The sequence below is a fragment of the Trifolium pratense genome, linkage group LG1 (assembly GCF_020283565.1).
Source record: "Trifolium pratense cultivar HEN17-A07 linkage group LG1, ARS_RC_1.1, whole genome shotgun sequence".
Lineage (NCBI taxonomy): Eukaryota > Viridiplantae > Streptophyta > Magnoliopsida > Fabales > Fabaceae > Trifolium > Trifolium pratense.
The window spans coordinates 40,374,440-40,400,619 of NC_060059.1; the positions used below are offsets into that span (position 1 = coordinate 40,374,440).

The window sequence follows — 26,180 nt, forward strand, 5'->3', positions numbered from 1 at the left end:
CCCGTGCGTTGCACGGGTTTGATTAGAATGTTTTAAAAAAAAAAAGTTGCGTTTTATAATAAATTGTATTAAAAATGATAATTTTTTTAGATGTGTTGAATTATTCTTCGATTATAAAAGTGACTTTTAAAATATTTTAAATTTTTTTTCTCCATTCAAGTGAATCTATAATATATATAGATAGATAAAAATTGTTTTAAACACAGACAATATGTCATTCAGGTGTATATAGAAATTATTAGAAGTGCATTCGATTAGTGTATTATATTAAAAATTTGTTTTATTAATCTTGTTTTTTCTGGGTTTAATTTATATATCTTCAAATTAGTGTAATTTTTATTTTAATGTATTTTTTGTTTTTATGAAAATACAGTGGATCATTTTAATACATTCTTTATATCTATCATTCTCTGTAGCTCTCTATCTTTATCTTAATTATACTTCAATCTCATCATTATTTTATATGAAAAAATGGTTGATACTTGTCTTGACATTTAATTTATAAGAAGAAGATGACATGTTAATTAATCGTAAATTATTTTGAAGTATTAATTTTTTTTATACTTTAAAGAGGCTTTTTATATTAGACTAAATATTCAAAGAACTTTCGAAACAACTTTGTCATGCATGTGTAGTGTAAATAGTATTTTATAGGGTTATTAAATATATTTTTAATCCTCTAAATATATTTCAAATTAAAGTCAAAACACTATTAAAATGAAAGATGTAATCTTCATATCAAAGTCGCAATATTACCAAAACATTTCATTGTCATTCCGCTTGAATAAATTTGTCATATCGCTGATCAAACAAATAGATGAGATTATGAGTTTGCTAAGCATGCGAAAGGATACTGCACTGAAAATGAATATCTTATTCATTTTAATTTTAATCGGTTTGATATTATTTTGGCAGCTTACGATTCACATCATGAATTCACATCGACTTATCATAAAGAAAAAAACTGTCATAAAGACATACTATAGTATAGTCTACTAATATATTTTTAAGGATCGACATCGACTTATATCCACTATCCTCTCTATGTTTCTCGCATTTTCTCTCTCGATTCACTATAATTTGTCAAATTTTATATTAGAGCTAGAATTCAAAAGAACATTTTTAATAAAAGAATATATTTTTTAAAAGAGAAAAGAAATCATACATGTTCTAATATTCTTCAGATAAATATGGGATTTTATCTTAAACGTCTAGCATTTATAATCCTCAATTCATAATATCTTTTTCTTTTTTCCTTATGAATTTGATAAAATAAAAATAAAAAACACACAATGAATAAATATGGCTAATGATATCAACTTAATATAAAGAATATGTAAGAGCAGAGTTATCCTTTCAATTATACTAATAAGTAATCACCACTAACTCTTATTTTCCCTCAATTAATTGGTAACAATCATTTGTTATTCTTAAACATTGTCTCTTTTATTTCTACTTCGTTTAAAAAATATATTATACTATTTAATAATTATCTTAAAAATAACAAACTTAAAAAGCGATTTAACAATATTTGGATAAACAACGAAAATAGCTAAAACTACAAAAAAACAAAAAGTAATATTGTTACCCAAAGTAAGGAATATTGTTAGGCAATTTTTTTTTAAAAAAAAAAACCATAAACTAATTAAAGGGAAATTTATTAGGTATATCCAGCACAAATAAAAAGAAAATCAAACAAACCTTTACTCAAAAATTAAAAGATGTAGTCTTGTAAAGATGACACATAAGTACAATATGTTAAGGAAACATAGGAGTTGTATATAACATGCATTGCAACAATGTCTCACTCGTTGAATATGAAGAAGAAAAAAAAAAAGACACAATGAGATTACAAAATTTTAGAAAATTACTATTTTTCTATGATAAAACTAATAACTCTTCCAAGCTTCAAATATAAATTTCAGATGCCCATATATGTATGAGGAGTGATTGTACATAAAGGTTTGACACTCAAAATAAGTACACAAAAAACAACATTAAAAGGGTTATCTTTCACTTTTCATAATTTTTTTTTATACTGCTCGTTTGTAAACACTATAATTTTATTTTATTTGTTATGAGATGAAACACTACGATTTATGAGATTGCTTTTAGCATATATAATGACTAATAGAATGAGAAAGGGTGGAATTTTTTTGTAACTTAAGCTTAATTACATTAATATTAGAGATTAATTTATTATACATAAAAAGAGAAAGTGAGAAGATTTTCTACAAACCAAAAGAGTTACAACATAAAAGCTCACATCATACAAAACACAGATACAATTGTTTCTCCTCTACATATAGTAAACAATTACCGGACTATATAAGGGAGATTGATAAGATTTTTTCTACAAATCAAGAGAGTTACTACATCATAAAAGTTGACACTATCCAACTCATACATACAATTGCTAACCCTCTACATAGTAAACAATTATTATCATTAATCTTATCTTTTCATCATACATATACATGTCATCTATCTAGCTCAATCCAAAGAAGTTTGAAAAAAGGTTTGGAATTAAATTAATTCCACAACAATATATCAAATTCTACAATTGTACAACTATATTTTTTCATTTTATGACAGCTTACTAAAGTTCCCGATGGCATAACTTGTATCCAAACATGCATCTGTCACTTCAAGCTTAAATGTTACCCTTTATATGTTGCGGTAGCAATCAACCACTCCATTTGCACGCCTCAAAAAGCTACACCAAACACAAATTGGTAGGTGCTTAAATTAAAAGAGTAATATCATACGCTGATTATTATGAAAAAAGGACACAAAATGAAAATACAAATCTTTGATTATTATTCTCCTTCTGCAATACACACACCTCTCAAATTGAAAGTCCACAAACCCATATCTAGCAAGAGATTGTTCATAAGGCACATATATATATAGTCAATTAATGTCACGTTTTAATTTTTTGTGGGAATTGAAAGGCTAAGAAGATTTTTTGATAGGAAAATAGTAAAAAATTGCTAATATTAAAAGAGTGTACTGTTTCAAAAAAATGACAACTTTTCATATGATTTAGGCCATAAAAGTTAATGAGAAAGTTATTTGGGAGTTACAAACATGAAGGAAACATAAGAGTATACACAATAACAATGCATATGAAAAAATATGAGTTTGTAGAGATGACACATAAGCATAAGAGTTTTTGTAGAGATGACACAGCAAAACAAAGTTTGCTTTACAATTATATATATATATATATATATATATATATATATATATATATATATATATATATATATATATATATATATATATATTTGCCACTTCAAGCTTAAATGTTACCCTTTATATGTTGCGGTAGCAATCGACCACTCTATTTGCACGCCTCAGAAAGCTACACCAAATATGAATTGGTTAGTGCTTAAATTAAAAGAGGAACATCATACGTTGATTATTATGAAAAAAAAGGACACAAAACGAAAATACAAACCTTTGATTATTATTCTCCTTCTGGAATACACACACCTCTCAAATTGAAAGTCCACAAACTCATATCTACCAAGAAATTGTTCATAAGGCACATATATATATAGTCAATTAATGTCATGTTTTAATTTTTTGTGGGAATTAAAAGGCTAAGAAGATTTTTTGATAGGAAAATAGCAAAAGATTACTAATATTAAAAGAGTGTACCGTTTCAAAAAATTTACAACTTTTCATATGATTTAGGCCATAAAAATTAATGAGAAAGTTATTTGGGAGTTACAAACATGAAGGAAACATAAGAGTATATACAATGACAATGTATATGAAAAAATATGAGTTTTGTAGAGATGACACATAAGCATAAGAGTTTTTGTAGAGATGACACATCAACAAAAAAAAAAGTTTGCTTTACAATTATATTTTTTCTCTTATAATTTGGGACAAAAAAATGGGCTTTTTTCCTTTATAATTTGGGACGGAGGGAGTATTTCAAAGATAGTCAAATATTCAAATCTATCCATAAAAGTATTTTAAAAGAAATTAAGCACAAAATCATGAAAATTGAATAGAGCAATAGCAAACACACATGATAAAAATATTCAAGAAGGCATGACATTGTGACACAATAGGACTTTTCTACGTTGATTGAGATACAAATGACGAATTTGTGTTCTGCAAACACATAAAAAAATAACTCAAGATATAAAAAATAAACGAAGTGCAATATTTATTCAATTACCTCTTTTTTTTTCTTCTAACATTGATTGAGACACAAAAAATGAATTCGGGATCTGCAAACACACACAAAAGAATATAAAATCCTCTTGATTCTAATTGTTATGCAGACAAATTGAGAGCAAAATTAAAAAAAAGAAAAGAAAAAAAGAGTAGCAATCTAAGAAAACAATATGAATAGTCAAAACATGTGTCAAGAGTAAGAAAAATAACAAAAACTATCAAACATAATTGGATACCATTGAAAATTGTTTGGAGAAAATGATGACTATCCAAAACAAAATTTATACCAAAATTAGTGAGCTTGTGTATTGCTTATAGAGTCCACCGTCTGATACAATTTTATTTATATATATACTATAATAAGGAAGAAAACGTCAACTTAAAATTTAATTATGGTGTCATGTGTACTATTACTCTTTGACTCCATGTATTCTTTTCTAATTATTGTTGTTGGTTTTTGTTTATGAAATTTATTGGTTGTTACATAACTTCTCATGTGCCACCGAAAGAAGATATAAGTGGTTGCCTTAAATTTTTCCATTTAATCAGTTATGCGTTTTTTTTTTTAACATCAATCAAGTAATGTGCAATGAGCTTAAAAAAAAAAATTAATGTGTAATGAAAAATGACACATAAACATCAACTCTTGCTTAGAAAATGTCTAATTTTATAAAAAAAACTCAGCTCATATTTCTTAAATTTAACCTATTATTTTTGGATAAATTAAGAAAAAAAAATAGTATAATGAATGATTAAAAAAATAGCACAATGAATAACCTTTTTTCCTTGTATGTTGATTAAGACACAAAGGTCGAATTTGTAATCTGCAAACACACAAAAAAAATATCAATTTTTTTATGTAAATATCAAATTCTCTTGATCCTAATTGTTATGCTGAAAATTTGAGTGCAAAATTGCAAAAAAAAAAGAAGCATCAATTTAAGAAAACAATAAACTTTTTATTAGAAATAATATATAAATTGGTCAATTGAAAAATAAATCTAGGAACAAAAGAGAAGAAAGAAGAACTACTTGACCCATAGCAAATTAAAGGAGAAGAAGAGCAAAAAACATCTCCTTAGGATTGATGCATTTTGTTATCTGCAAACACACAAAAAATATCAATTTTTTTTACGTAAATATCAAATATTCTTGATCCTAATTGTTATGCAGAAAATTTGAGTGAAAAAAAAGAAGCATCAATTTAAGAAAACAATAAACATTTTATTAGAAATAATATATAAATTGGTCAATTGAAAAATAAATCTAGGAACAAAAGAGAAGAAAGAAGAACTAACCGGCCCATAGCAAATTAAAGGAGAAGAAGAGCAAAAAACATCTCATTAGGATTGATGCATTTGGTTATCTGCAAACACACAAAAAATATCAATTTTTTTTACGTAAATATCAAATTCTCTTGATCCTAATTGTTATGCAGAAAATTTGAGTGCAAAATTGCAAAAAATAAAAGAAGCATCAATTTAAGAAAACAATAAACTTTTTATTAGAAATAATATATAAATTGGTCAATTGAAAAATAAATCTAGGAACAAAAGAGAAGAAAGAAGAACTAACCGGCCCATAGCAAATTATTAAAGGAGAAGAAGAGCAAAAAACATCTCCTTAGGATTGATGCATTTCATGGCAAGAATTTATAGCATAAATCATTTGTATGTTATAATTGTTTTTTAAAGTCATTGGGGTAGGAATTATTAATGCATACGTTTTTCTTGTGGGAATAATGATGACATTTAGTTACATAATATTATCTCTTGATCTTCAACTCTACATTATTGATCTATTTAGACAATGAAATTAGAAAAAACTGTTTTTTTTTTCTTCCATAAATTACATGGGAAGCTAAATAGTTGGTGGGGACAATGTTTAAATATATATATATATAAAATAATAATTATTATTATTATGTTATTAAATAAAAATAAGGATGACACATAAGCACCAACTTGAGCTTAGAAAAAAGGCAAAAGGGAAGAGCTTTCTTAGGCTGCCACATCAGCAAAAAAAAGTTTGCTTTACAATTATATATATTTAAGAAAACAATAAACTTTTTATTAGAAATAATATATAAATTGGTCAATTGAAAAATAAATCTAGGAACAAAAGAGAAGAAAGAAGAACTACTTGACCCATAGCAAATTAAAGGAGAAGAAGAGCAAAAAACATCTCCTTAGGATTGATGCATTTTGTTATCTGCAAACACACAAAAAATATCAATTTTTTTTACGTAAATATCAAATATTCTTGATCCTAATTGTTATGCAGAAAATTTGAGTGAAAAAAAAGAAGCATCAATTTAAGAAAACAATAAACATTTTATTAGAAATAATATATAAATTGGTCAATTGAAAAATAAATCTAGGAACAAAAGAGAAGAAAGAAGAACTAACCGGCCCATAGCAAATTAAAGGAGAAGAAGAGCAAAAAACATCTCATTAGGATTGATGCATTTGGTTATCTGCAAACACACAAAAAATATCAATTTTTTTTACGTAAATATCAAATTCTCTTGATCCTAATTGTTATGCAGAAAATTTGAGTGCAAAATTGCAAAAAATAAAAGAAGCATCAATTTAAGAAAACAATAAACTTTTTATTAGAAATAATATATAAATTGGTCAATTGAAAAATAAATCTAGGAACAAAAGAGAAGAAAGAAGAACTAACCGGCCCATAGCAAATTATTAAAGGAGAAGAAGAGCAAAAAACATCTCCTTAGGATTGATGCATTTCATGGCAAGAATTTATAGCATAAATCATTTGTATGTTATAATTGTTTTTTAAAGTCATTGGGGTAGGAATTATTAATGCATACGTTTTTCTTGTGGGAATAATGATGACATTTAGTTACATAATATTATCTCTTGATCTTCAACTCTACATTATTGATCTATTTAGACAATGAAATTAGAAAAAACTGTTTTTTTTTTCTTCCATAAATTACATGGGAAGCTAAATAGTTGGTGGGGACAATGTTTAAATATATATATATATAAAATAATAATTATTATTATTATGTTATTAAATAAAAATAAGGATGACACATAAGCACCAACTTGAGCTTAGAAAAAAGGCAAAAGGGAAGAGCTTTCTTAGGCTGCCACATCAGCAAAAAAAAGTTTGCTTTACAATTATATATAGATAGATATAGATAGATACATATATCAATAAATATTTATTTCTATTTTTTGAACATTTTTTCCAATTTAGCTGGAGGTGCACGTGGAGTCTCTTTTGACATATCTGACAACCTGGATGCACAATCCTATAGTCGTATCTTGGACGATTTAATTGTTAACAACAGAAACTTGGGTCAACTTGACAAAATTGAAAATCCAAGACCTGACCACTACCCACGTCCGATCGTGTCTTGTTACACCGGAGATGGACAAAGTTTACCGGGCTATTGGCTCCGATTGGATGGTCATTGTGTTTGAACGGCCAGAATACAGCAATGCCAAGAGCGACAAAATCATGGGTAATATGTACCTCTTTCAGTCATTGAATGGGATTCTTGATCACTATGCTGTTGATCCAAACTGGGCATGATGGAGAGCTTTATGGTAAGACATGGGATTCTATAGTTTCTAGACAATAATTAACGATTCTAGAATATTGTTGGTGTTGCAAGTCGATGGATTGAAGATTGGAGGCCTGCATAAGACTATAGTACTACGTTTAATTTGAATTTGATATTTATTTTTCCGTTTCAAAATGTAAGTCAATTTGCATTTTTATGCATATTAAGGAATTGCTAATTTTTGTAATTGTTGTAAAAAATTATAATGTTTTTTTCTCTTTTACTCTTCACATAATATTTAAAACTTTGCAAAAGAAAAAAAGACTTAATATTAACTTCTGATTTCTCTCTCATTGATATGCGTAAAAGCATGACATGAGAAATCTAAAACAAAATATGAAAAAAGAGAATAAAAATGGTAGTTTAGGATGATCAACAATAATTATATATTAATATTATAAAACAATTTACATTTTAGTACAATTTTTTTTTTTGTCGAAGTGACTTACATTTTGAAACGGATGGAGTAATTACTTTTGGAGTCGTTAAATGAGAATCGAACATAGAATTTCATGCATACTACTTAAACTTCTCACCATTAAATCAAATTTAGTGGTTTGAGTTATTTATGATTTTAGGCAAATGTTAAACGGCCCCCAATAAATTAAATGGGTCCCACTTGTTTTGCCGAAAGATAAATCTGTTAATTAAAATATATTAAAAAAAAATTAAAAACGCTCATCTCTCTTTTAGCCATATATAACAAGAGAATTTGGCCATATTAAATCATGTTTGTTGGTTATCACCAAAAAAAAAAAATCATGTTTGTTGTAACACGTTGTCTATTGTTTAAATGCTCCTCAAATAGATGGTTCATATTTCACACTCAGGGATCCATAAACCCTTTTGAAGGAAATAGAGACTAAGAATCTAAGAAGACAAGATAGGATAGGACATCAAGAACCAAATAAAAAAACTGAGCAGCAATAAGCACTGTATTTTTTCTACATTAAACCAACAACATAACACCTCATTCTTGTAAAACCATTAATAATCACTATTGAACATATAAATTAAAGTTTAGTAGTTCACAAAATAGAAAACATTTGCATCCTAAAACAAGATCTGTATTTTTTTTCTTTCAAAAATCACAACTTGTGATTTAGCAAAACCTTGAATCAGAAGTCTCACTACCGGAGGAGGGTACTAGTCAAGTCATCATTCAAGATCTTCATTTTCTTTGCACAAATTAAAATCAGGGGTTAGAATACAAGATCAATGCGAAAACACACATACTAGTACTATCTAGGACGTGGGCTCTTTACTGAATTCTTCACCATCAGATTCAAAGGAAGATATAGTTATCAAGTCACCATAAGATGATGAAGAATATGTCTACTTTCCACGTCTCAAAACAATCCGAGACAAGGAAATAACTTCATTTTCTTCACGCAATTTAAACTTTGCACACCTATATAAATAAATAAAAACAATATTAGAGAGCAATAGTTAAGTAATACTAGCTAAAACTGCATTTTGCCGGGAATGGAATAGTCTCAAAGAAGCTCTTTACTACTTAGCAACTAAAAAAGATCCAAAAGGTATAAAGGAGATTTATAACATGATTTAGAAGAAGCTACATTCTTACCTTGAGTGAATATTCAACACCTCAATATTGTCTCCTCCTTTCACTACATCCTTCAATGAGATTAGATTTGGAATATGTGAAATTACTTCAAAATCATATGAATCAGTCCCCTGAATTTCAAAAGCTTTGAACTCATTTTTCTCAGGTTTATAGTAGATAAAGCGATTGAAGGAATTAAATATCAACATGGCAGCACCCTCTTTAGAGAGTTTTATCGGCCAACATAGACTCCAGTATAGCCAAAGACAATTAAGACTAAACTTATTAGTATTAATATTGTAAATCTTAGTCCATGATTCTTCAATACCATATTCATTCATAACCCACAATGTAACATAATGTAAAGATATATCACAAATGTAAAGCAACCCCCTTGATTCTCCCATAGTATTGTCGGTGTCGCCCTTGAACGCATGTGGAGGAGAAGGAAATGATTGCAATCTCTCACTTTCAAAACTGAAACACAATATTGACCTTTGCCCATTAACACGTCTAAGCCAATGAAGCGCGTCATTCAGACATGTAGGACATTTAAGTTTCGAAATAGAAATCTGAGGATCCACTTCAACATTTTTCCATAACAGTGTTCCAAGAGTGTGTATCTCGAGGTTCACAGGTCCAAGTACATATCTTCTGCTCCACATAATTATCACCTTATATTCATTAGTTTTAGAATGGAAACCAAAACCAGCTTGTCTTACCATTCTTACTGGAGCTTTGTTTAACGTGACAGGAAGTCTTATGAACTCTCCGGTGACCGGGTTGCAAATCACCAAAGGGATAGTTTTATACGGGTGACATAAACAAAGAAAACCATTGCAAGAATTCACAATGTCAAACTTATCATGATCTGGGTTGCAAGCAATATAACACCTTTGTTTACCCTTATTTTTGTTCTCATTGTTTTTCTCCGAAACTAATCTCGCAGCGCGAAGAGGGCGTTTGGATTTATTGTTGATTATGTCTCTTGTCTCCCTAAATGATTTTGCATCCCGAAGAGGAAGCTTGATTATAGGCTCAAGCTTCACATGATTGTTACTTCCAATCTCAAACTTTTCAGGCTCACACTCAAGAAAGTGTATGGATCTTGCCACTCTATTATAGTCAGCAGATCGAATCATGAGACTGGTTGGTGATTGCTCAAAATGCAACTTAGTGAAATGTGGTTCTGAAATCATTGTTTTCCAATTTTTGCAAACACATTTACAAATAAGAAGATATTTAATGGGAAGTTGAAGCAAAATGTGGGCAGTGAGATGGGATGGAAGATTATCAAAATAAGGGTAAAGTTTATCACTTTTTGTGTCTTCAACTTTCCTCTTTGCTTCATTGCCTCTCTGGCTAGTAGCCCTTGCTACGGCAACTGAATCCCTTTTTCTCTTCATGGCAACACTAATAAGTAGTAAAACGGAAAATAAACACAATAAGTAAATTAAGTAAAAAAAAAAATATATATATATATATATAAATACTGGACAAAAAACAACTACGGCATCACAAATATTTACGGTATCAAACAATTTTTTGTCTTATTAAATATTTGGTGGACAAAATTTTCTTTTAATATTTTAGACAAATTGCACTTGAGGAAACAATTTGCCAGGTCTAATGAGACTCGAATTTCAATTTTTGTAAGTCTACTATCCTATTTATAAACATACATTAATGTATCTCATATCCAATGTGAGATTTTTAGGGTCTGTTTGGTAAAAATAAGCTATAAGCTAGCTTATAAGCTAACTGCTAGCTGAAAAGCTAGCTTATAGCTGATAGCTGAAAAGCTAGTTAATTGAAATTAAAGTGTTTGGTAAAATTATCTTTTAAAGTGGTTAATAAATATAAAATGACATAATTGATAGTGGATAGTTTCTTTTTTAGAGTGAGTAGTTATTAAATTAAAGGGTAAAAATGGAATAAAGTGTAAAAAGCTATAAGCTCAAATGCTACTTGGAATAACATCTAAAAAAAGCTATAAGATAGTAAAAAAAGTTTGTTACCAAACACCTCTAATTTTTTGGAACAATTAAGCTTATAAGCTCATATAATAAGCTATAAGTTAGCTTATTTATGTTAACAAACACACCCTTAATGACTAGAAAAAAGAAACTAAGAGCAAATACAAAGACAAAAAGTTGTTTCCTTTCTATTAAGCACTGAAAATTTGAAGTATGAATTTTATATTAAAAATTTAAACTTTTATTGAAGAAACTTTAGAAATAAGAAACTAATTAGCAACCAAGTTTCAAAAAAAAAAAAAACTAATTAGCAAACAAGATCAGACTGTGATTAGCAAAGAAAGTGATGTAAATAAGTAGAGGAGGGTAAATAGGTTACGAAAAAACGTTACAATATAATGGTGACTATTGATAAATAAAGATGAATGATTAGTAAAAATGCAGTGAAAGTACCTTGGAGAAGTTCCGTACTTTATTAGTTTAACAACAATACGTAGCAAAGGTGAGTGAGGGAAAACAATAAGGAATATCTAATTATAATATGAACACAACCCTAAATCTTAAATCAATAGTGTATATATAGTAAGTTTTATCGTCAAATTTTTTTTCAATTATTATTCTCAAATCTTTTTTTTACAAGATTGTTTTAAATTTTTTTAAGAGATTTTTTTTTTTATAATGATTTTTTTAAGAGATTATTTAATTTGTTTCTATTTTTTGAACAGTTTTTCCTATTTAGATACAAATCTCTCACAACAAACAAGTTATGTTAGTTTGACCTTTTCCACTAAATATTTTATTAATTTTATGATTATTTTTAAATACGTTTTTTGTCAAATAGTCTAGTGGTTACAAATTTCAAATGGAGTGTGTGGAGTTCGAACCCCAACTTCGATAGATATAGTGTGATATCATCCCTACCCATCGAGCTAAGCTCGTGGGGACATTTTTAGAAATACTTAATTAAAGTATAATTTACTTTTATCATAATCTATTTTATTCCTGGCCAAGCTGTATTATTAAAGACATTGGAAAAAATATTGCCAACCTATCTCTGATGGTGGATTAGGTATAAGCACTAGCGGACCTAGGGTGGGGCTAGGCAGGGTCATGGCCCACCCCAAAAAAATGTGAAACTACTAAAATACCCTTGGTGTATTTATAAAATTATGCTTATAAATTATATGTATTTCTTTAGACATAAATATATCAAAATTCAAGGTGTGCCTTAGTGGTTGTGAGTACATTAATTTGTGTCGAGGTCATGGGTTCAACACTCTTTTGCCAATATTTTTGCATTTTAGTGTTTTTTATTTATAAAAATCATGTTTAACGATTTGAAGTCCTTGCATTTGGAGACCAAAACTTTACCTCAAGCCACTTAATCAATGATAGTTTTTTTTTTTTTTTAATTTTTCTTTTCTTCATCGATATATATCAATACAAAAATAGACAATTTCTAATTTTTTTCTAAAAAAAAGTGCAACTATTTTCAATTAAAAAATAATTCTCTTTTAAATATACCGTGTAATATAATAAAATATAATTTTTTTAATGATCAATTTTGTGCAAGTATTAGTTTAAACTTTAAAGTAAATCATTGATAATTTTAAGTTACTTGACACACGTCGTATATTATTTAGGCCATGACATTAATTTCTTATGATCAAATTTGTGTTTATTATGACTTAAATTTTTGTATGAAATATAATTTTTATATTTAATTTATATATTATATTTTTTTAACGGCCCACCCGGATTTGATTTCCTGGTTCCGCCACCGGGTATAAGATCTATTTAACCTTAAAATGAAATGAGGCTTCTAACTTGAAGTAATGTTGGGACTAAGCTAACTCTCAAGAACACTGGGAAAAGTTTCTATAGATGTAGGGTATTTAAAGGTAGGAGCTAGGCATACAACTCAACACATTTATTCTTTCATTTCAATTGATGACTTTTGGAGGATTATGGCTAAATCTTGGACACGTCAATGCAAAGTTGTGATTCTGTCTGCAATCATTAGTACTGTTAATGCTATTTGGTTTGCTAGAAACCAATCCAGATGCAGCAATAAGATGATAAATTGGAGATCAAACATTTCTTCCATTATTTCATAATATCTGGTAATGCTACAAAGATGACTTCATTTGTGTTTATGAGTGAGTTTACCATTCTGAATGCTCCTGTTATAAAGGAAGTTATTTGGAATCCACCCTTGCTTGATTGGATAAAATGCAACACATATGGTGCTTCCATTGGGGTCCCAGGTGTAGCTGGTCGCAGAGGGATTTTTCTTTATGCAACTCATATGACTTGCTTGCGTGTGGGTTGTATAGACCGAAACAAACCACACATTGTTTAGAGGCTCAGCAAACTCATCACAGATTGCTTTCCTTATTTTATTTTGATTTTCTTTCAAATTTATGCCGGACAAAGAGAGAGAAACCGAATTATCTTTGCGTGGATGTTTCAAGCTACTCTGAATTTGATAGTTTGGTTCAGCAATATGTGATAGCCGGAGGTGCACCTGCAGTCTCTTTTGACATATTTGACAACGTGGATGCACAATCCTACGGTCGTATCTTGGACGATTTAATTGCTAACAACAAAAACTTGGGTCGACTTGACAAAATTACACCAATAACCAATAGTAGAACTAACTATCTTTAGTGTGTGGGACAAATGAATTGAAGCAACCAAATCAAAATGAATGAGCAATTTAAACACAAGCTAAAACTACCGAAAGCGATAAAGAACACAAATAATTGTTTACCCAGTTCGGTTAAAACCAACCTACTCTGGGGAGAGAGAGCTCTCCGTTCCACTATCAATAGAATACTTGATTACAATGAGATTCATAGAGTTACAAGATTTAGAGTTCTCCTAAATCTACCATTTTCCCAAATCTCTCCCTGTGACCAAGAGATTCAATCAATAAGTGTTTCTAAGGTGTTACAATCACTTCCCCAACCATAGAGATTACCCAAGAGAAACCATCTAACACTCTAGCCTTCATGTTGGAAGCAAAACCCTAAAAACTCACATTTTTGTCTCTCTTGCGGCTGCACAACAACACAACAACAATATATACCATAACCTGCGCATTAGGCGCAAGAACTAGCGCACCATGCGCCAGTGGCAGCAAGCAATCCTGCTTCTGCGCCTCATACCCCAAAAACTTGCGCATCATGCGCAAAAGGCAGCAACTCCACTGTTTCCTGATCATTGTTTTCAAGGCAATTTTCAACAGATTCATTACCAACACAAACAATGTTTCTAGCCCTCCGATTCCACCAAAGACCAGCCAGAAACTTAGGAGCATTATTACCACTCGAATGATTACGCACCCACAACTCCGGGACAAAAGCACTAAAAAAATCAGTATTATTAAAATCCAACGAGCTCCAAATTCTTTGAGCAGCAACACAATCTCTTAAACAATGTAAAGTGGTTCCTCTAACCAACGAAGATCTAGAACAAATGTTGGAGGGTGCGAGGGTTCGATGGTGCAGCATAGATAGGGTAGGAATGGCATATGGCACCAAAGGAAGAACTTAATTTTCTCAGGCGCATGCAATTTCCAAATCCATGTCCAAGATTGATTAGTTGTTGCAGTTCCACTTCGATTTACTAGCCAACTATAACCGGATGAAGCTGAATAAACACCATTAATATTATGTTTGTTTGGAAGAATATCCAAGTAGGTATTTTACATACTTAGTTCTAATTTTATGAATTTATATTATATAGTCCATATTTATTTACTATTGCTATGATATTGCCTTATCATGTGAGCTATAAGTAGCTGCTTGAAGTTCACTTTTTTATTCAATACAACTTTCACAGCTCTTTGATCATCTATAATTGATGAAGTTATATTATGACTGAGGCATCACAAAAACAGTATCCACAAAACAACACAAATAATTGGGGAGTTTTGCTTTTAATGTTCGAGAGGGAAATGCTTTTATTGCGGAGCTGACTAGTGCTATGTTAGCAATAGAAATTGCTTCCGTATGAATCTGATTCAAAGTTGGTTATCTTATTTTTTCTAAACCTGATTGGAAGTTAAGGAATAAATGGCTTAATTGTTTGTGACATCAGCTTGGTTTTCTCTAGCGATAAGCTTGGTTTACCTAATTTTAGGTTTATAAAAAGACTGCATTTGCATCCTAAAACAAGATCTGTTTTTTTTTTTTTTTTTTCTTTCAAAAATACTACTTGCGATTTATCATAACCTTACATCAAAAGTCTCACCATCGGAGGAGGGTACCAGTCAAGTCATCATTCAAGATCTTCATTTTCTTCACGCAATTTTAAATTTGCACACCTATATAAAATTCTTCCTCCACTCCTTAATATAAGAAAAAGTTTAATTTTTAAATATATTGAATAATTAATATATATGACCTATATTCAGTGCCTAAAATTGTAGTAAGCAGAGGTTAGAATACAAGATAAATGCGAAGTAGTACTATTCTAAGGAAGTGGGATCTTCACTGAATTCTTCAGCATTAATCTGAGACAAGGAAAAAACTTCATTTTCTTCCCGCAATTTAAACTTTGCACACCTATATAAATAAATAACAAACAATATTACAGATCAATAGTTGAGTAATATTGGATAAAACTGCATTTTGCAGCAGATGGAATAGTCTCAAGAAACTATTTACTACTTAGCAACTAAAAAATATCCAAAAGGTACAAAGGATATTTATAACATGAAATAAAAAAGCTACATTCTTACCTTGAGTGAATATTCAGCACCTCAATATTGTCTCCTTTCACTACATCCTTCAATGAGATTAGACTTGGAATATGTGAAATTACTTCAACAAAATCTGAATGAGTCCCCTGAATTTCAAAAACTTTGAACTGATTTTTCTCAGGTTCATAGTAGATAAAGCAATTGTAGGAATTAAATAACAATATGGCATTGGCAGCATCCTCATTAAAGTGTTTTATTGGAAAACATAGACCATATTGTCGCGAAACAGGATTGTCAAAAAGACTAAACGCATAAGTATCAATATTGTAAACCTTAGTCCATGATTCTCCAATACCATATTCGTTCATAACCCACAATGTAACATCAAGTAAAGATATATCACAAATGTAAAGATATCCCCTTAATTCTCCCATACTGGTTTTGACCAAATTTTCAAACACCTGTGGAGGAGAAGGGAATGATTGCAATCTCTCACTTTCAAAACTGAAACACAATATTGACCTTGGCCCATCATCATCTCTAATCCAATGAAGCGTGTCATTCACACACGTAGGACATTCAAGATTCAAAATAGGAATCTGAGGATCCACTTCAACATTTCTCCATAACAGTGTTCCAAGAGTGTGTATCTCAAGGATCAGAGGCTCAAACACATGTCTAACATGTCCTCTTCTCCACATATTTATCACCTTATATTCATTAGTTTTAGAATGGAAACCAAAACCAGCTCGTCCTTCCATTCTTACTTGAGCTGTGTTTCCCGTTCCCGTGACAGGAAGTTTTATGAACTCTCCAGTGACTGGGTTGCAAATCACTAAAGGGGTATTATAAAATGGGTTACATAAACAAAGAAAACCATTACAATAATTCAAAACTTTAAGCCTATCATGACCTCGGTTGCTAGCAATATTAAGCCTTTGTTTACCCTTATTGTTGATCACGTCTCTTTTCTCCCTAAATGATTTGGCATCCCACGGAGGAAGCTTGAATATAGGCTCAAGCTTCACATGATTGTTGCTTCCATTCTCGAACTTTTCAGGTTCACACTCAAAAAAGTGCATGATTCTTCCCACTCCATTAAAGTCATAAGTTCGAATCATGAGACACGTTGGTGCTTGCTCAAAATGCAATTTAGCGAAATCTGATTCTGAAATCATTGTTTTCCAATTTTTGCAAACAAATCTACAAATAAGAAGAGACTTGATGGGAAGTTGAAGCAAAATTTGGGCAGTGATATGGGATGGAAGATTATCAAAATAAGGGCAAAGTTCATCACTTTTTGCCTCTTCAACTTTCCCCATTGCTTCATTGCCTCTCTGGCTAGTAGCCCTTTTTCTCTTCATGGCTACACTAAGTAGTAAAAACGAAAATAAACACAATAAGTAAATTAAGTAAAAAAAATGTAAATACAGGACAAAACAACTACGGCATCACAAATTTCTAAGGTATTAAACATCTTTTTGTCTATAAATTTGGTGGACAGAATGTTCTTTTAGTATTTTAAACAACTTACTTGAGATAAAAATTTGTTCTATGGTCTAGTGAGGACTAGAATTTCAATATTTGTCAAAGTCTATTGTCCCCAAATTTGTCAGGTACTGGAATTAATTTTAAAATCAAACATAGTACGGCTAGAGTGTCCAATCTCTTATTATTTATCGGATCAAATACATATTAAAACACATAAAGTAATTCACATCTCATAGATATCTATATGATCTTTGAAATTTTAGGTTTTTTTTTTTGTCAAGAAATTTTAGGTTTTACCTAACTAATTGTACAAAATCTGCTTGTAAAATAAGAAAAGCCCTCATTTATAAACATATATTAATGTATCTCATATCTAACGTGAGACTATTGACGAAACTAAAGCAAATACAAAGACAAAAAGTTCTTTCTTTCTATTAAGCACTGAAAATTTGAAGTATGAATTTTATATTAAAAATTGAAACTTTTATTGATGAAACTTGAGAAGTAAGAAACAAATTAGCCAACAAGATCAGACTGTGATTAGCAAAGAATCGAAACAGTGATGTAAATAAGGAGAGGAGGGTAAATGGGTAACGAAAAAACATTAAAATATAATGGTGATTATTGATAAATAAGGAAGAACGGTTAGTAAAAAATGCAATGAAAGTACCTTAGAGAAGTTCCGTAACTAACAACAGTAGCATAGGTTGATGATCGGTGAAAGCAACTGAAAGGGTGAGTGGGAAACCCTTAAATCTTAAACAATAGTGTATACATGGTAAGTTTTATCGTCAATTTATTTTTTTTATTTTCAATTATATTCTCAATTTTTTGTTACAAGATTGTGTTAGATTTTTCTAAGAGATTATTTTATTTGGCATTCATATATACTAGTGGCCACACGGACCGTGCCCGCATGTGTGATCCGTTTTTTCTATTTTATTGAGTAATATAAAAATTAATATATTCTAAATTTTTCATATACTTTTACAATTTTTTTTTTTTTAAATCAAAGAAGTTATCTATAATAATATATAAAAATGATATTTGAGTTAGGGATGGATTTTTCATTATTTCATAATTGCCCTTAACTTCCTCTAACTACCTCTCTTTTTCTTTTGTTTTTTATTGCTTTTTCATCTATACTATATATAAAAAGAATACATGAGTTTTGGTATAGACTTTTCATAATACCAACAATACCCTTGCTTTTTTTTAGTAACAACAAAAAAAAATTATTAACAAACTCACCATAACATAAAGCATTTTTTTTTTTTAACAGCAAAATTTTTTTATTAACAAACTGACCATAACATGAAGGGAAAAAAAATAAAAAAACAAAAAATAACCACCAAGGGTATTTATGGTAATTTAAAAAGAGGCTACACCAAATTCAACTATTGTCTTTATATATGGTATAGATATAAAAAGAATACATGAGTTTTGGTATAGACTTTTCATAATACCAACAATACCCTTGCTTTTTTTTAGTAACAACAAAAAAAAATTATTAACAAACTCACCATAACATAAAGCATTTTTTTTTTTTAACAGCAAAATTTTTTTATTAACAAACTGACCATAACATGAAGGGAAAAAAAATAAAAAAACAAAAAATAACCACCAAGGGTATTTATGGTAATTTAAAAAGAGGCTACACCAAATTCAACTATTGTCTTTATATATGGTATAGATATAGATATAGATATATTAATAAATATTTGTTTATCTACTTAGATATAAATCTCTCACAACAAACAATGTTATATTACTATGACCCTTTCAAAATCTTTGCTCATTTGGAGGTTTCTTTAATGTCTAGATGTATGAATAAAAACACACATACTAGTATTATTCTTAGGTTGACTCATCAAAATAGACCGAGCAAACGAAGTAAGGGGACAATTTGATTGACGTTTTACAATTTCAAAAGGATATTTGTCTATTTCTAAATTTCAAGGGAGATTTGATAACTTTTAGGGCATGTTTGGTTGAGGACTTGAGGTAGATGGAGGGGAGGAGAGGGGAGGTGAAGGGTAATCTTGATAAAAAAATATTTCTTTTTATTAAATCATTTTTTTAAAAAATGTTTTTTATTCTTGAAAAAGAAATTAAAAACAAAATTTTTAAATTAGTAAAGGGAATATTTGTTTTTGTTTTTAATTTTTTTTTTCAAGAATAAAAAACGTTTTTTTTTTTAAAAAAATAATTTAATAAAAAGAAATCTTTTTTTCGTCAAGATTACCTTACTCCCTCATCTTCCCTCCATCTATCTCGAACCAAACATATCCTTAAAATTTCAAGATATATTTGACATTTTATTTTTATTTTATTTTTTTTTACAAATTTGGCGCTTATAAATAAAGCACGGAGGAAGTACACGCAAAACATATTATCACCGCTCTTTGTTTTTTGATAACTTTCAATAATAGGTGGACAGACATGAAATATATCAAGATAAGATCTGAAGCATATTATTCCATATATGTATCGGGGTTTTTCATTCATTGACTATGATACAAATACAAATAAAATATGCATCGGAGATGCAAGGAAATTCCAATGACTTGTGAGAGCATTATTTTATACCGCAATTGCTTGCAGACAATACACATGTTTAGAATTTAATTTCCAGTAAACATCACACAAATATATACAAATCATTAACTTAATTTGGACAATTAATGCAAATCATCAAAATGGTGACATAATGGCTGCGTTCATAACCGAAGCACACCAAGTTTTCTCAAATATGTATGAAACTCTTGGAATATATATATATATATATATATATATATATATATATATATATATATATTCTTTCACCATCAGTTTAATCTGGTTCGGAGTCAGTTCTCACATTAAGTGGTTACAGGCCTCTACTCGATCTTAATTCAATTGGTAAGGATATTGTACTATATGTGCATGAGTCGGCGTTCGAACCCGAAACACTTCATTTATTCATCTTTAAGGTGAATTTTATAAACACCAAGCTAATTGACAAAAAAACAATGCATTGAAACTTTGACAACAAAAAAATATTGTGTGCGCCGTTCAAACATTAGAATGGCCGGATAACATTTCCCTTCAAATAATTATTAAGGTCTTGCACCCTTGAGCACTCTTTAAGCATTCTATTTAAAAAAAAAAATTATTCAAAAAATTAAATCTTACAATTTCCAATTCATTGACTTTACGCATTTTCGTAAAAATTCTATAAAAATTTACTATTTAAAATCTTAAAGAGTGATCCGGAAATACTTGTTAGCAATTGCCTAATTATATAATTTCATTGATGAAGTTTACAATTACTGTTACATGAATGAATATGTAAATGTCAACCCAACAGCAAAATCGGGAGAAAAAGAAAAATACTAAATTTTTTTGCCGAACAAAATACCCAAAGACGTGTGGAACGCGCGTCCCCGTGCTTAAGCACGGAGATGGATTGTCTCCGGTGATAAAAAAACTGGAGGGTGTCCGGTGGATACATCCACCTTTCATTTTCCTTATTTAAATTAAAATTAAAATTATTAAAATAAAGCAATGGTCAAGATTTCACTGTGAGAAAATGTCACATGAGACAACCTTCTCCCCTTAAGCATGGGTAAGTTACTAGTTGAAAAAAGAAAACTAAGGACACAATTAAAGGGAGAGTGGATTCTCTCAATTTGAGAGAAAAAATTGAGGAAATTATGTGATGTCTTTATAAATCTAATAATTTTTTGTTTTAGTTTATTTTTTTATTAACCCTTTGATTTCTAAAAAAGACTCCGATAATTTAAAGTTTAGCTGTGAGATAAGTAAAATTTGTCTAAGAATTATTTTAATTGGGAATCAAATTTGGAATACTAAATGATTCATCGTAAAATAAGTTAATTAACCATTTTTAGTCTATCTAAATTTTCTTTTGTATGAAATCTATTTTCAATCTTTTAAAGAAACGTCGAGACCCAATTTGATCATAGTATATGAGAAAAATGAAAATAACTTTTAATCCTTTAGAGAAGGGTTCAAACTCCGACGCTGACATATTTAAATGTAATATTCTGCCAACTGAACTATGCTAATGTTAATTAGTCCTAGTTGAACCACCCTAAGAAAATAAACAATTAAATCTTAATAATAATAATAATAATAATAATACCAAGATAAGCTAAAATTTCATATTTGAGCTACTTCAAATGGAGACATAAGTATGTATAAAATCAACCTTTTAATGGCCATAAATTCTAACTCAACTGGTAGAAATGTCGAAATTTTTAGTGGCGGATGTTACTCCACTTTGTGTGTGTGGGTTTTCAATGGCTTTGTTATTTCATCTATTAACCAAAAAAAAACAACCCTTTAATAAATTTAATTAATAAAAAACTACCAAGATAAGCCAAAATTTCAAACATGCTTACTAAATCAATCATTATGTTATTCTACACTATTTCTGCAGATTTATTAACACCCCATTATTTATTTTTCTCCATTGACAACTAACTCTCGTGTTATAATATTTTTTTTTTCAAGTCTCTCATGTTATTAATTAATTCACAATTCATTTCATATTCAAACAATGTACTACCTTCTAGAAGACATTACAGATCGATGTAGAACATTGATGCCACGATGGAACCCGTTTACATTTATAACTCAAAGACTAGTTCTATATATCCTTGTCCACAAGTAATTAACATGTTCTGTGAAGTCTTCTATATTATCCCATGGCGCATTTCTTACGGCACTATAGTCTACTATTAATCACAAAGAATTCATTCATATTAGAGTGTCCATTGGTCAAAAAAAGACTATAAACTAATTATAAGGCACAATTTTCTCTCCCTCTCTATCTAGTCAAATATCAATAATGCCCCTTAGGAAACTTCTATAGGATCAATACTTAAAAACAATTTTTGACATGTATAGGTGTCATGAGTTTTTTTTTTTTTTTTCTTAAATTTCAGAGACTAAATATACTTGTTTAATCTGTTGTTTTTTTTTTTCAAATAATTTAATGGTTGGAAATTCACCTCTTGAGATAAATAAGTGGGAGATGTCAAGTTCGAACATCGGCTCTGCATATAAAATGCAATATTCATACCAATTAAACTATATTCACGGTTGGCTTTCGTCCTACCTAAAATTCAATGACCTATACCCTTTCGATTGGCCTTCGTAACCCAATGACTTATACCCCCTCTCGGTTGGCCTTCGTTCTACCTAAAATCCTCGTGTCACTAGTTTAAATTTGGTTCCTAGCAATTCATTTGTACGAGTATATATTCCCCTATTTCTTCGATGACGTAGCCCATTTTTAAAACATTGCTACAATTAGAGGCTTAATTTCCTCCCTCTCCTAATAGTCAAATGTCAATAATACCCCTTAGGAAACTTCTATAGGATCAATCAATACCTAAAAGTTTAAAGGCTATTTAATTTGATTTGACTCTTAGGTAGGTCCATTGGTTCAGTCTCTAGTTTAAACCCACATCTATAGCTACCAATACATAACATCCCAATTCCCATAATTCCTCAAACCAAAAACCTTGTACCTCTCAAAAAAACCAAACATTCTTTCCATTAAAATGTTGAACCCTTTTGTTTGTGGAACATACGATCCAGTAGATGATGATGAACTATGTCTTGCAAATCCAGAATCAAGTCCAAGAAGATACAAAAGAAAAGATAGCAAAAATAACCCTTATTCCACACGTGGCCTAGACAAATTTTCAGCACTTTTATCTGATTTAAATGATAAAAGACAGAAAATTTATTCACAAATGAATCCACATGATATTTCTTTTGTTCGTTTTGTTCATTCAAATAAAGATGATTTTGTTCCTATTATTGTTAAGGTGAAGAACAAGAGCCAAGAGTTGAAAGTAGTGAAAGCAAGAAACTTGAATCATAAGTCAGAGTCAACGGAGAAAAAGTCTTCAGATGAATCATCAAATGTTGCTATGGATGAAAGAAACAAACCCAAGATGGAAATTGATCAAAAAGCAAAAACAAAGAAGAGAATTTCTTGGAATATGAAGAATATTGAAATGGAGAAACCTGTGTTCTATTTGCCTTTTGTTGTGATAATGATTTTGGTTTTGTTGATTGTGTTTGGAAGAACAGCTGCAATAATTTTCACTTGTATTTTGTGGTATGTTATTCCAACTTTGAAAGATAGTTCTTTAAATTCAAAAATTTCTATGAAGAAAAAAGATTATGTTAGAGGATTGAGTGAGAAGAAAATGGTTGTTAATGAAGGGTTGGTGAAGAAAAAAGATTATGTTAGGGGGTTTAGTGAAAAGAAAATGGTGGTTAATGAAGGGATTAACAAAAAGAAAGATTATGTTAGAAGATGGAGTGAGAAGAAAATGGTTACTAATAATATTGATGGATTAGTTTCTCCAAGAAGTGGTTGTGTTTCTGATGAGGCTAATTCAAAGATCAAGATTCAAGCAAAACATTCACACAAGAAAAGTTGGTGATCATTGTATTTTTTTGTCCACTCCTTTGTTTTTGTTTCTTTTTCTTCTTTATGTCTTCATTTTCTTGGTTAGGATTAGAATTTTTGTTGTGTGAAATGTGAATATGTTTAGAATTTTTTGAAGACTTTGCTTGAAATGAGTTGACAATTCAATTCAACCTTTCTTGTTACATGTTCTTGGTATATTATATATTTCGTAGTTTTAAATTGTTGTCTGCAACTGTAATTAAAGTCGCAATATGAATATAATTGTAATCGCAATTTAAAATGTTGGCATATATTAACCAAAAAAAAATGTTGGCATATAGATTAATTTGGTAGAGTTATGCTTAGTTAATGCAATCCATGTGAATGATGTAGTTGATTGAATCAAGCTGCATATATGTTCCAAGTTGTTCTGTCCCTTCGTCACCATGATGAATATTTGTTGGGTCATTGGATTTATTTATTTATTTATTTTGGGTGAAATGGAGTAGTGAAATTTCATTAAGTGTAGCAATATAAGCTAATATTAAAAAGAAATAGACCAAGAATTCAAAGATCTACAGTTTTGTGCAATTTATGTCAACAAACCCACTTCTATTTTAGAGTCATTTTCTTTTACTAGAATATTTTAGAATCATTATTACATTCAAAGAATTTGACATAAGTTGAAAGAGACAATAAGATATCAAAAATAGTCTAATTGGCCGTCCCAACTCCCAACTATTTATCTTTTGATTAAGCATATTGATTCTATCATGTAAAAAATTCTTATGGAAATAAAATGCTATGGATTATGAGTATTCCACTAGCATTTTACTTTTCTCTTTTTTGCTAAATTTATATTTGGAGAGTTCAAAATGTTGGGGAAAATTTTCAAGGATATTCGATAACATTAGATCAAAAAGAGTAATATGCCGGTATGTATTAGATTATTATAAATTAATTTTGATTGATATGGTTATCGATGTATTCATTTTTAAAATTAGAAAAAAGTCCAACATTTCATTAGTTTATACAAGGAGTTTAGTCTCAATTAAAAAAAAATACAAAACTCGTGGATGAAAAAAAAAAAGTGTTGAGTCCTAGTGATTCCGAATTCAACTGAGAAATATATAGTCTCACCTAAAAATTATTTCAAATTGGATTTAAATTTGAAAATTTTCAATTGATTTAAACGTAACTAAACCTCTTTAACAAACCAACAAGTCTCTTGAGCATAATTCAATTCATAAGAATATTTTTTTGAAGAAACTAAAATGGAATATATTAACACAAACAGCCTCCCCAGCACATCTAAGGTTGGGATTTGGTTAGACTACTTTAAAAACAAAAATAAAACACCCCACTTAGTTATTATTGAGTTAATCTATTTCTAGTCATCCTTATCCCCTTATTATTATTGAGTCAAAAATACATTCCAACTTGGCTGTTAGTAATACTTTGGCTTCATTAGGTGCCCATTTGAGTAACATCTAATACACATTTAATATTTTGTTGTTGACTCCTCCGCCATAATCCTATGTTATCATCATCTTAAACAGCAAATACTTGCTTCTCCACTTGTCAATTTGGGTGGACTAATTTAGCTTCTTTAAAAAAAAAAAAGTAATCTCTGAAAAAAAATGCATTTGTTGGGGGTGGCGGAGTAATCTATTCATTCACTGACAAGTAAGCTCAAATAAGACATGATCATGAGATCATCGTGACCATAAAATCCAGAAAATTTGGTGGATTATGAAAAACGTACTATGACATATACTATACAGTGTGGTTTTAAGGCATAATATCCACACCAACCCACCATAAAACTGCTGCTGTAGAAAGAGTTAAAAAAGGATGCTACACAACCTGAAATTATAATTCACTTTGAAAGCAAAAACAATTATTTATACTCACAAACGCCAAATATATCAAATAGTGATTAAAATCATTTGTGTTTCTAAATTCTAAAATCACTTTTTACATCCCACATAAGTGAATCCAAATATGCACGCATACTTCTCAGTTCTCACCTAGTCATTTTACAGCACAACCTAATGATATTAACTTAATTTAGCCAAGTAATGTTAACATATTTTCCGATAACAGGAACAAGTACTGGTAGCAACTGATAAATGACTGTAAAATGGAAGGAAAGAGATCACATTTTTATAATCACAGCAAAAACAAGAGTATTGATCATCAAATAG

At 29.6% G+C, this 26,180-nt stretch overlaps 2 protein-coding genes and 1 long non-coding RNA gene across 3 annotated transcripts; 1 reads left to right on the forward strand and 2 right to left on the reverse strand.

The window, feature by feature from the left end:
* Positions 1 to 2,596: 2,596 nt before the first annotated feature.
* Positions 2,597 to 5,305, reverse strand: LOC123917553. The gene is made up of 6 exons (XR_006812483.1): positions 5,230 to 5,305; positions 4,975 to 5,021; positions 4,199 to 4,250; positions 3,464 to 3,528; positions 3,316 to 3,367; positions 2,597 to 2,716 (listed from the first exon to the last, which is right to left on the reverse strand). It is a non-coding gene; the product is annotated as an uncharacterized LOC123917553 (long non-coding RNA).
* A 3,825-nt stretch (positions 5,306 to 9,130) lies between these two features.
* Positions 9,131 to 17,410, reverse strand: LOC123894109. Its single transcript, XM_045944006.1, has 6 exons — positions 16,086 to 17,410; positions 15,814 to 15,909; positions 14,509 to 14,707; positions 11,792 to 11,868; positions 9,384 to 10,775; positions 9,131 to 9,206 (listed from the first exon to the last, which is right to left on the reverse strand). The coding sequence occupies exons 1-6, from the start codon at positions 17,408 to 17,410 to the stop codon at positions 9,131 to 9,133; spliced, it is 3,165 nt and encodes a 1,054-aa protein (XP_045799962.1).
* Positions 17,411 to 22,835: 5,425 nt separating this feature from the next.
* LOC123917558 lies at positions 22,836 to 24,213 on the forward strand. The gene has a single exon (XM_045969318.1). It carries the CDS (start codon positions 23,111 to 23,113, stop codon positions 24,005 to 24,007), a length of 897 nt encoding a protein of 298 aa, XP_045825274.1. The 5' UTR covers positions 22,836 to 23,110; the 3' UTR covers positions 24,008 to 24,213.
* The last annotated feature ends 1,967 nt before the right edge of the window (positions 24,214 to 26,180 follow it).